General features: G+C 50.6%; 1 protein-coding gene across 6 annotated transcripts in view; it reads left to right on the forward strand.

The window, feature by feature from the left end:
• Positions 1–12,228, forward strand: part of LOC121198344 (caskin-2-like) — a 38,382-nt gene that overhangs the window by 18,108 nt on the left and 8,046 nt on the right. For 5 of the 6 annotated variants that reach the window (XR_005896336.1, XM_041062393.1, XM_041062395.1 and 2 more), the window contains exons 4-12: positions 4,361–4,458; positions 5,203–5,348; positions 5,767–5,862; positions 7,242–7,372; positions 8,617–8,725; positions 9,307–9,415; positions 10,533–10,627; positions 11,296–11,413; positions 11,881–12,054. Coding sequence is in view for 5 of the 6 variants with exons in the window: in XM_041062393.1 (XP_040918327.1) it covers positions 4,361–4,458; positions 5,203–5,348; positions 5,767–5,862; positions 7,242–7,372; positions 8,617–8,725; positions 9,307–9,415; positions 10,533–10,627; positions 11,296–11,413; positions 11,881–12,054 (1,076 nt within the window). In the remaining variant the exon portion in view is untranslated. The remainder of the gene's footprint in view (positions 1–4,360; positions 4,459–5,202; positions 5,349–5,766; positions 5,863–7,241; positions 7,373–8,616; positions 8,726–9,306; positions 9,416–10,532; positions 10,628–11,295; positions 11,414–11,880; positions 12,055–12,228) is intronic. The other variant, XM_041062397.1, reaches the window with a different exon arrangement.

Here is a 12,228-nt window from a genome sequence, read left to right on the forward strand (position 1 = left end):
GCGTGTGTGCGTGCGTGTGTGCGTGGTCGTGTGTGTGTGTGTGTGCGTGCGTGCGTGCGTGCGTGCGTGTGTGTGTGTGTCCGCGTGTGTGTGTGTGCGTGTGTGTGTGTGTGTGCGTGCTCTGGGCCTAATAGCCTCCGTGGATGTGGATCTCAGGCAGGAAAAAGGGTTTTCATTATTCATCGGAGCCGCGGGGCGATGCAGCTCAGACGACGCTCCGCCTCCGCTGCAGTAATCCCAGCGCCGCATCTAAACACAACACGCATCGCCAACACACAAATTCCCACAATCCTCCAGTGCCCGCCCGGCACGTCAGCTCCATGTGTTGATGTCAGATCATGTTTATACACAGGCAGACAGGGACTCACTGCTCTCACAGGTTGTTCTCCAGCTTCTGTGGCTTCGCTCACACCGTCCAGATTCATCTTGTGTTTTTATTTGTTGTTTTGTTGTTTTTTTGTGGAGCAGCTTGTTGACGGAGACACTTTATCTGTTCACTCACTAAGTGAACAGATAAAACGGTACCAGCGAGAACAGATTCAGAGCAGGAACAGAGCCGGAGGTTATGTTTAATGAAACAGAAAGGCATCCAGCTCTCCTGCGTCTGAACAATGGCTGACATACTTTCCTCCTGGCTCAGACAGTTTTACATTTCGCCAAGTTTTCAGCTCTGATCCTCCGCCGCAGATTAATTACACCCTCGCTGATGATCTGTGGGAGTCTGCTGCCCCTCCTCTCCAGGTGTATCTGCAGACCTGTGCACTGTTATTTATTACTCATGCTGTGATTACAGTGAAAGTTTAGTTAGCGTAAAGGCAGAGTGGTGGCGGCAGGAAGGACGGTGTTTGGACATGCAGACGTACAGACAGAGGGCGTCACTCAGGGCGTGTCAGAGATTGTGCAGGTCGGCCATTCATCTCTGAGAAGATATGTCTTTATTGACACACATGCTGGTGTGTGTGTGTGTGAGAGAAACAAACACACAGTGGGAATACAGGAGGCTTCTTTTCTGTGTCCGCGTGAGACAAATTAGTATTTGAGTCTGTGCTGACGTCCCCGGCGGCCTGTTGGCTCCATGTTTGGATGTGTTTCTATGGAGAGCAGAGCTGGAATGGGTCCCTGTGAATTGCTGTGATGGTGGGGGCCCCGGCCCTTTGTCCGGGAGGAGAGACCCGAGCTGCCAGCGGCCGTCCAACGTCTGAGGCGGGGACAGAAACCTGCCGGCTGCTGCAGCAGTTTCCCAGCAGAATCCATCTGACAGCTCTGCTCCAGCCTCCACAGCTGCCGATTTTCAGCTCGGTTCCTCAGTTTCACTTTCATTTATGGCCAAAACTCACAGAATTGGATGGAAGCGCGTTCACCACTGAGTTTAGTCGGTTAGGACACTGGCAGAGGAAGGAGGAGGGGCAGTTTGAGGAGTCAGGGAACATAGGGAAATGTTTGGGGGCAGAAAATGGTCAAATCCAAATCAAGTATTTCCATTGGTCGTAATCCCCCCCACCCCACCCACACCCCCACCCCCCACACCCACCACCCCCATGTCAAATCCTTCAGACAGACTGCAGTCGGAGGCTGTGATTGGTCGGGTTTCTGCAGGAATGTGACACTATCAGTGGGACTGTCATCTGTAACTGTCTGAACATCTGTGTGTGTGTGTGTGTGTGTGTGTCGGGGGTGGGACTGGTTGTATTTGATACCATCGCTGCATTCCAGTCTGCAGGGATGACACCATCAGGGGGCTGATGGAGGAAGGAGGGTGGGGGGAGGTCAGGGTCTCTGTGGAGAGGGTCACAGCTCTCTCTCTGTCTGTCTGCCCCCCCCCCCCCACTTCTCTCTCCTCCTTGATGACGAGTGGTGGGGGTGATGAGAGGTGAGGTCACAGAGGGCCTCGTTCTCCCAGAGAGAGGAGGGGGAAGGGGAGGATGGGGGAGGCAGAGGAAGGACCTGGGGCTTTCAGCAGGTCTGAGGACTGTCAGGTGAGCAGGACAGAGGGGGGTCTCACTCTGTCCCGTCTCTCTGCTGTAAAGATCGTGAGCACTCTGTCCACAGTGATCTGGTCGGTTACTGGGACCCAGGTGAAAGACCTCCAGCTTCGTGGCTTCAGGTCCACCCTCCAGCTCTCTGACCGTCTGCTACGCCTGTGAGTCTCTGCCACCGCATCACCACGGGACACGTCTCCGTCTGAGCTGAGGCTCAGTCTAAAGCCTCCTGACTCAGACGAGCGGTTATCAGGAGGTGAAGTCTTCTTCTTCTGCTCCTCCGTCACTCTCTCCTGCTCTCTGTAACCTCTCTCAGTAATCCATCCATTACTGGTGGAGCTGCCCTCAGCGCTGTCTCTTACTGCGTCCGCGTGAATGCCATCGCTCCCATTACACAACAGAAAGAAAGGCAGGGAGAGCAGCACTAAAAACAGCCCTCCCCTCTCTGTCTTTATTCGTTCCTTCTTTTCTTTCTCCTGTCCTGTGCAGAGCTCCTCTAATGTCTCTGCCTGCGTTTTCATTCACAGACCAGCACACGTAGCCTGTAGCTGTTTCCTGTCTGTGCTTCACATGTGGGGGAGGACTCAGAAACTCAGGGCTGCAGCTCACCACCCTTCTCATTCATCGCTGCCATCTTTTAGTGTTTGTCAGAAAACAGTGAAGGAATCAACGTCTGTGAAGTGACTCATTGTTTATAATATAATGTGAAATGAATGGGACAAAATAAAGTAAAGGCTGTGATCTGAGTGATCTGAATGATCTGAGTGATCTGAATGATCTGAGTGATCTGAATGATCTGAATGATCTGAGTGATCTGAATGATCTGAGTGATCTGAATGATCTGAGTGATCTCAGTGATCTGAATGATCTCAGTGATCTGAGTGATCTGATCTGAGTGATCTGAATGATCTCAGTGATCTGAATGATCTCAGTGATCTGAATGATCTCAGTGATCTCAGTGATCTCAGTGATCTGAATGATCTCAGTGATCTGAGTGATCTGATCTGAGTGATCTGAATGATCTGAGTGATCTGAGTGATCTGAGTGATCTGAGTGATCTGATCTGAGTGATCTGAATGATCTCAGTGATCTGAATGATCTCAGTGATCTGAATGATCTCAGTGATCTCAGTGATCTCAGTGATCTGAATGATCTCAGTGATCTGAGTGATCTGATCTCAGTGATCTGAATGATCTGAGTGATCTCAGTGATCTGAATGATCTGAGTGATCTCAGTGATCTCAGTGATCTTTGGGTGGAGAACAGACTCATTAGGATCTGAACAGAACTGAACACTAACTGTCAGCAGATGTGTGTTAATGGTGTTTTTGGTGAAAGGCTGAATTAGTGATGTTCCCGGGTGTGTCTGGACTCGCCGTGTGGATGAACAGCAGTCAGGTTATTGTGTTACTGTGTGAGTCAGATGTCGACCTGCAGGTACAGGTACGTCTGCGTCGGTCACACCCTCCATGGAAAACTACTGCTGCTGGCTCTGCTGTGTTCTCGTCTCTGTGCTCCGACTGCTGAGTGCTGCTGACGGTCGGTCACCGAGCTCAGTGACCGTCTGGTGGTCATGTGACCGGAACACCTGCCAGCTCTCACCTGTTTTCACTCTCTCACCTCGTGGACACAAACATCAGTCCTGCTTGTATCAGCTGATCCTGAGTACGTTCACACAGGAGTGTGCTTCATCGTCCTCAGGTCTCTGCTCACTCCTGTCTCACCCCGATTCTTCCTTCAGTTCACATCAACATGATGTTTTGACGTGTTATCACAGCTCAGCTATATATACAGGTGTGTTCACACCTGAACCTTCACCTGAGGGAGACTCTGTGTGTGTGTGTGTGTGTTGGAACATCATGTTCATGTAGAATAAAAGACAGGTTAGGAGGAAGAGATTATTCTTCTTTTGTTTGCAGTCTATCATTTTGTTTACGGACGTTCAGTGGAGCTTAGCTGAGCAAAGCCCGTGTGATGTGACTGACCGATGCCAGAGCTGCTCAGCAGTGTTGCCACTGATGGTTTTTATTATTCCCAGCCGACCTTTAATTAGATAAATGCACCAGTAAACTGTATGAAGACGTTCAGTGTAACTGATCCAAGGTTCAGAGGAGGGAGCCATGTTTTAATTCCACGAGCCGTTATCTTTTCCACAGCCTCTCGTTAAACAGCACACTCTGAAATGTTTGATGTATTTACAGTCTCATCTGAAGCCTGTGAATGAAACCCTCAGCAGACAGTGTGTGAGCTGATGTGGTGTGTTTCAGTGCTGCTCAAGGAGTCGTAATTCTCATTCTCTGTATCAGCCATGTTTTGTGATCAGCCCCCTCCCCTTCTCTCTCTTCATCCGCCCCCCGTTGTGACCTCTGACCTCTGTCTCAGGTTTTCAGCCCTGCACCATGCTGCTCTCACAGGGACCACAGAGCTGCTGTCAGCGCTGCTGGAGGCTCAGGCCACCGTGGACATCAAGGACACCAATGGTGAGACAGAAAATTCCTGTTAAATATCAATCGAAATATAAATAAAATTTGTTAACAATGAGAAAAACGTAGAATAAGAACAGAATTATTCTTTGGTTATAGACACGAAAGAAATTTACATTCTGCCACTAAATCAGGATCAGAATCAGGATCAGGATCAGAATCAGGATCAGGATCAGAATCAGGATCAGAATCAGGATCAGGATCAGGATCAGAATCAGAATCAGGACCAGGATCAGAATCAGGATCAGAATCAGAATCAGAATCAGGATCAGGATCAGAATCAGGATCAGAATCAGGATCAGGATCAGAATCAGAATCAGAATCAGGACCAGGATCAGAATCAGGATCAGAATCAGAATCAGAATCAGGATCAGGATCAGAATCAGGATCAGGATCAGAATCAGAATCAGGATCAGGATCAGAATCAGGATCAGAATCAGGATCAGGATCAGAATCAGGATCAGGATCAGGATCAGAATCAGAATCAGGATCAGAATCAGGATCAGAATCAGGATCAGGATCAGAATCAGGATCAGGATCAGGATCAGGATTTCCCACACAGCGACAGGTTTCACTGTGTCTGTACGATCTGTGTAAAAACAGAAAATATATGATGAATAATAACTGTGTGGTTTTTCTCAGACTGCTTCACATGACGTTATTTACACGTTACATGCACAGCGGGATGAAGCTGTGTCCACTCACCTGTATGGTCATGTTGTTGTGGTGTGACCGGTACAGGAATGCGTCCGCTGCATTACGCCGCCTGGCAGGGAAAAGCCGAATCTGTACTGATGCTGCTTCGCTCCGGAGCCTCGGTCAACGGAGTCTCGCTGGACGGACACATCCCTCTGCACCTGGCCGCTCAGTACGGACACTATGAAGTGGTGAGTTTACACACCAGGACATCGCTGTGGACTCTCATTAGCATGACAGTAACACAAGTACGTTAATGACAAACCGACTGAAAAAGATCTGCCTCTGGTCAAATGTGGAAATTTGAAAATGCACCTGATTTGAAGCCACCAGGTGTGGAGACATACGTGGAGACATCAGGTGAGTGTTGACCACTGACTGTGTGGACAGTGACTCCACATCACAGCGGTTTGTACATGGCCATCATTTTGAAAGCTGCGTCTGTGACTTTATTTCAGCCTGTGTCATGGACAGTGGCTGTGGAATCAGAGAGAGGAAGAGTCCCAGCAGTGAAAACATCTTCATTAAATATCAGCGTCAGGTTGAAAATCCCTGTGCGTCTGGTGGAAGAATAACTGTTTATAAAATAACTGTGACTGTTTGTTTCAGTCTGAGATGCTTCTGCAGCATCAGTCCAACCCGTGTCTGGTCAACAAGGCCAAGAAGACGCCTCTGGACCTGGCCTGTGAGTTTGGAAGAGTCAAGGTGAGAATGTGGTGTCTTTTATGTGTCTCTGTGTGTGTTTCCAGTTACACTTATCTTCTTTCTGGGGACAAAAACCATGTCCCCACAAGGTAAATCATAAGCTTGTGTGAGTGTGTGTGTAAAGCAGTGTCCTGCTAAGTGATGGAAACGTGTGTGAGGGTGTTAACTGATGATTCTGTGACCCTGCACTGAGACAACACACAGTCACAGCTGGACAAACACACACACACACACACAGTTGTGACTGTGTTGCCACAGATACCTTTCAGTCAGTACACACCACTGTTGTCTTTGTATTGTCTTCCTCTGTTTGTCTCTGTGTCCTGAATGTTTCAGCGACAGAAACTGTTCATACTCTCAGAAAGTGATTTTCCCACCGACAGTTTAGCTGAATCTGACACACACACAGATGGATTACTGCACAGCAGGTCCATCTACCTCACGTCCTGTAAGTTAGAGAAGCTGTTTGCACTTTCACAAAAACTCAGCGGGACAGAAGCTGGACACGAAACAGAAGAAGCACCTGCACGCTGGAAACACAACTTAATTTGATTTGTAACTTTACGAGCAACCAAAGGTCTCATCGCCGTCTCATCGCCGCCTCATCGCCGTCTCATCGTCGTCTCATCGTCGTCTCTGTTGTGGCGTGTGAGAGCTTGTTAACTGAGACATGAAAGTGAAGCCTGATCCCCCCACAGTTGATTCAAACTTCACTGAGATATGTATAGAGTGTGTGTGTGTGTGTGCGTGTGCGTGTGCGTGTGCGTGTGCGTGTGCGTGCGTGTGTGTTAAAGCCTCAGCTGCTGCTCAGTGATGTCAGGGCGTGTTGGCGGCAGCTGCTGTGTTTCCACTCGGCTCTTTCACCTCCTCCTGTTCTTGAAGCAGACCTTCGATCAGAAGGAAACAGCAGAGGGACAGATCTTTATCTGTCCAGAGCTCATTAAAAACTTCTCTGTGAAAATGTTGTGATGTCAGACAGGTGTGATCGTTCTTATGTGACAACACACAGCTCTTAAACATCTGCTCGTCCTCTTATAAAGACAGCAGTAATCAGCTGAGACGGTAAAAGCTGAAGCGACGGTGACAGAACGGAGTGGAAATCAGTTTTTCTCATAGTTTTTCTCCCTGAAGTGAACTTGAGGTTCCAGCTGTGATTCACTGTGTCTGCTGCCAAACATCTGGATTCATTTATGGTGTTTTGGGTCACTGAGGTATTTCCTCACGCTCACCTGCAGGGTGTCTGACGCTGTGTATGTGTGCAGCTTTTTTCTGTAGCTGCAGCTTTGTCTCATCGTTAGCTTCACCTTGTCCTCGCTCTGTCTTCATCTGTTTAATTGGCCCTTCGCTTCTCCTCCTCCTCCTCCTCCTCCTCCTCTCAGGTGGCCCAGCTGTTGCTGAGCAGTAACATGGTGGTGGCGTTGTTGGAAGGTGAGAGGAAGGAGCCGACGGACTCGGCCTTCACCACCCCGCTGCACCTCGCCGCCCGCAACGGGCACAAAGACATCATACGGTAAGATGACAGCCATCACCAGTCACATGATCCTGCGTCACCCTGCACCATCTTATTAAACACAGTTCACAGTAAGACCAGCACGCTGTGTGATAAAGTGGATTTAGTGTGAAGAAAAACAAGAAACATGTAAAATCATGATTTAGATCTTTATTCATATTTCAGACCTGCTGCTGAACATCTGTCTTAACTTAAATCTTATTCCAACTTACCTGCTTGATGAAGGCGAACAGAGAGGATACACACCTCAGCCCAGCTCCCAGTTCAGCCAGGTCACATCTCACTCACTGAAATCACACGTTTACGTTAAACTGTCCTGACACTTGGAAAAAGCAGTGAGTGTAACAGAGACTGGGACGGAGCCAGAGAGGATCCAGTCTGTGACGAGTCCCTGTCTGAACGTGAAGGTGAAGTGAACCGAGAGATTTGTGTCTGATAAACCAGGATGTGAGTCGACTTCACAGCGAGTCGGCCGGAGTTCGAGTCCCCGTTTTTCCAGTGGAACGTTTTGAAGTCATGATTTGCAGACGTCAGTTTGTGGTGTTTCCTGTCGGAGGTGACTCAGTGTGTGTGTGTGTGTGTGTGTGTGTGTGTGTGTGTGTGTGTGTGTGTGTGTGTGAGAGTGTGTGTGTGAGTGTGTGAGAGAGTGTGTGTGTGTGTGTCTTCTTCTTCTTCTCACATTCCCAGGAGCAGAGATCTGACGAGCACTACAACATCCCTGTGACCCAGTTTGAAAAGGCTTTTATCCCCGTTACGTGTGTGTGTGTGTGTGTGTGTGTGTGTGTGTGTGTGAGTGTGTGTGTGTGTGTGTGTGTGTGTGTGTGTGTGGAAGCTAACAGTCAGCATTTTAGACTTTAGCATGAACCTGCTGTATAACAGGAGTCTTGAGTTGAAAACAGGAGAGACATGCAGACGAGCCACAGCTCAGACCTGTTCACACCTGAACCTGCGTCTCAGGTGAACTGATGAAGGCCACACTGACTGAAAACTCACCTGACGTGAAAGAATCGGTGAACGTGTTAGCATATAGATGAGTGGAGACACGTGGAGGAGAGGCTCCTCTCAGCTGAGCTCTGAGCTTTACTTTGGATTGTGTGGGTTTCTGATCAGTAACAGCAGCACACATCAGTGTGAGCAGGACCAGGGGCATGCTGGGAAAAGCCTTTCCACAGTGTCTTTAACTCGATTTGTTTTCATCACGCCTGCAGCGCTCCGTGGATCATGTGCCTCTCTGTCTGTTCCAGGCTGCTGCTGAAGGCCGGCATCGACATCAACAAGACCACCAAGTCCGGAACGGCTCTGCACGAAGCCTCTCTGTACGGGAAAACAGAGGTGGTCCGCCTGCTGCTGGACGTGAGTTGGTCTGAGGACAGAGGCTCAGAAAGTACAGAGCAGTGAGGAGGTGTGATGTCACACAGCGTCAGGATCACCCGGCGCCGCAGTGACGCACCGACCCACCGCTGCTGGACTGTTTCATATCATCACTACACAAACACGTGAACACAACTCACACTTTAATATGAACAGGTCACAAATACACACAGCACTGTGTTCACACACGGGGCAGCTCGCTCAGGGCCAGTACAACGCTGAGGGGCGGGGTTCAGGGCGCGTACCTGTGCAGAGGTGGGCGGTGTCTTTCAGTTTGTCTCACCTGAATTTTACTGCTCTGAAATGATTTATCTTGGTCTCATGGAGACGTTTTAAATCCACTGTGCAGCCTGTGCTGTGGTGTCACACCCTGTTTTACCCACGGTGCTTTGCTCCATTCATCGTTCCTCATCCCTGCAGCAACGCTTCCGTGTCAGCTCAGCGCTGACGTGAGATCAGATCAATCTGCAGCAAAACCCCCGAGACAGGTTAAAGAACAAAACCTCGTGTCTGAAGACAGTAAACGCTGTTGTCCTGTGTCTCCGGTGTTGCTGTCCTTTCAGGCCGGAGTGGACGTGAACATCCGAAACACCTACAACCAGACGGCGCTGGACATCGTCAACCAGTTCACCACCTCACACGCCAGCAAGGACATCAAGCAGCTGCTCCGAGGTCAGAGGCCAAACACAGGCACTTTACTTCACTCCTCTTTCTTCACTTCATTCTCCTTCCTTTTATTTTACTGTCTTATCCCCTCATCACCCCCCTGTACCCCGCCCCCCTGTACCCCGCCCCCCTGCACCCCGCCCCCCTGCACTCTGCCCCCCTGCACCCTGCCCCCCTGCACCCTGCCCCCCTGCACCCTGCCCCCCTGCACTCTGCCCCCCTGTACCCCGCCCCCCTGCACTCTGCCCCCCTGTACCCCGCCCCCCTGCACCCCGCCCCCCTGTACTCTGCCCCCCTGTACCCCGCCCCCCTGCACCCTGCACCCCGCCCCCCTGCACCCCGCCCCCCTGCACTCCGCCCCCCTGTACTCCGCCCCCCTGCACCCTGCACCCTGCCCCCCTGTACCCCGCCCCCCTGCACCCCGCCCCCCTGTACTCTGCCCCCAGGTACCCTGCGACTCAAACAGCAGCTGTGTTTAAATGTTGGGTTATGTAACGTTAAACTCTGATCTGTCTGCTCTCACACTCAGCCTCGCATGTAACGGAGCTGTACACACTGTGTGAAACCAGCTGAGAGTGTGCGTGCGCTCCCTGCTCTGTAATCCTGCAGCCCTTTGAAGTTCCTGTGGGAACTGACTGAGGGAATAATGAGCGGTTGTGTTGAAGAAGTGATTTAAACATGGATGCAGAGACTTTCCCGTGTTGTTTACTGGTGCACAGAGCAGAGATGAATAACATGTGCACGCTCAGCCAACACGCGCGGTGGATTCATTATTGATGTGTGGTGTTAGCGGCTGAACGCTGCCGTCGGTTCTCTGTGGACATGCAGTCTGGGAGGAACGGATCACTTTAAAACAGGCGGGATTGTCACTGAGGATTTAAATTTCTGTTTTCCTCAGAGTTAAGAAAATATCAGTGTTATTTTTGTAGCTGTCTCCATGAAATGTTCTGGTTCCTGTGTGTTTGTCCTGTCCTTCCTCTCCAGAGCTGAGACAGATTCCTGGAGGAGGAAAAATCTTTTATCTGAAATGATCAATGAATAATGACATTTAAAAAAAAAGTGGCAGCAGTGAAACACTTCCTGAAGCGACGGGTCGGACTAACTCTGGACGTCTCCTCTACAGATGCCACGGGGGTTTTGCAGGTCCGAGCTCTGAAGGACTACTGGAACATCCACGATCCCACCGCCCTCAACATCCGAGCCGGAGACATCATCATGGTGAGACACTGATTCCTCTCATCACTGAAACGTGGCCGTCTGAGCTCAGCCTCTGTCTGACCAGTGAGTTACAGGCACTGGTTTCTCTGGTACTGGGGTAGTGTGGACAGATCTGGGCTCTGGTTTGGACCAAAACCACCAGGACGAGTTGTCTCTTGGTCCATATAGAAACTTTTAGTAGTTTGTTCAGGAAGATAATTAACAAAGGTTTTCAAAGCAAATCACATCAGTGGAGACGTGATTTTCATCAGTGGCCGTCGGTGCTCAGACGTCCTGTGAGCGAGTCAGCGTGGTGGACGTGATGCAGGTGTTGGTCTGTGGGACGTCGTGTTGGGACTTGTCCTAAGTATGAAACATGACCTGTGTGTAGTGAAGGCAGGACCAGCTGAGCTCCGTTTCTGTTTAAACGGTGGTAACTGTGTGATCCAGATGTTGGGAACTGGGAATCACCCACTGTCTGTCTCTCTGCTGCAGACGCTCACTGTTCACTCTGTCCCCAGTGTCCTCTGTGTCGGAGAGCGTGGACGTCACAGGCTGCAGTTAATATATAAAACTCCTCTGAATCAGTGGCGGCTCCTGACGGATCTCTCAGGGGGGGCAGTTGTTGTGATGACGGCCATGTGAGGCGGCTGATAATTACCCGCACTGACCCGTCTCGTCCCCCGCAGGTGTTGGAGCAGCACATGGACGGACGCTGGAAGGGCCACATCCACGACAGCCCGAGAGGGATGGACCGCGTCGGCTTCTTCCCTCCGTCCATCGTGGAGGTCATCAGCAGAAGAAATGGTCAGTCACACATAAAGGACACGTCCCATGTTGTCGGTGTAGTCCGTCACTCCCACACCACAGGACCGTCAGTGAAAATATCAGACATGTTTGATGACAGTCCAAATGTCAGAGATGATGTCGGAAACATCAGAGAGCTGCCGCATGGCGTCTGACGAGGCTCCGTGAAGAAGAGTCTGGTGTTTGAACCATGGACACCAAACGCACGGTGTCTGTCCCTCAGCACAGATCAGAGACGTCAGCTCAGACAGGATGTGATGTAGATTAAAGTCCCTCCTTCAGATCCTGAGTCAGGAACTAATCCACCTGCTTCCAGAGCATCCCATGCTTCCACCTCCTCTCTCCCCCCCTCCTGCATCCATCTCTCCATCCATACCTCATAATGACTGACCTCCACCTCTAACCATCAGCTTGATAACCTGCCCCCCCCCCCTCCTCTTGTTGTCCTCCCACGTCTCGCCCTGTAGGGGGCACCCTGTCCCGGCACGCCTCTCTGCCCACCCAGCGCCAGCAGCAGCTGTCCAGAGCCCCCCTCTCCTCCAGCCTCAGCTCTGCTCCTCAGACCGACGACTCCTACACTCTGTACGCCCCCCCCACCCACGTGGTGCTGCCGTTAGCCAACGGCCTCACTACCAACACAGGTATACACACTCAGGACACACACAGGACACACACAGGGGACACAGAGACACCTCCAGGACAGAAATCAAATCACACTCACATTTGCTTCCATAAGTGTTTCAGTCCGCTGCAGCTAACCACCGCAAATAACTCTTCATTAATGAATTAATCAAACTATGAATATGTGATATTCA

Source organism: Toxotes jaculatrix, chromosome 18 (assembly GCF_017976425.1).
Source record: "Toxotes jaculatrix isolate fToxJac2 chromosome 18, fToxJac2.pri, whole genome shotgun sequence".
Classification (NCBI taxonomy): domain Eukaryota; kingdom Metazoa; phylum Chordata; class Actinopteri; family Toxotidae; genus Toxotes; species Toxotes jaculatrix.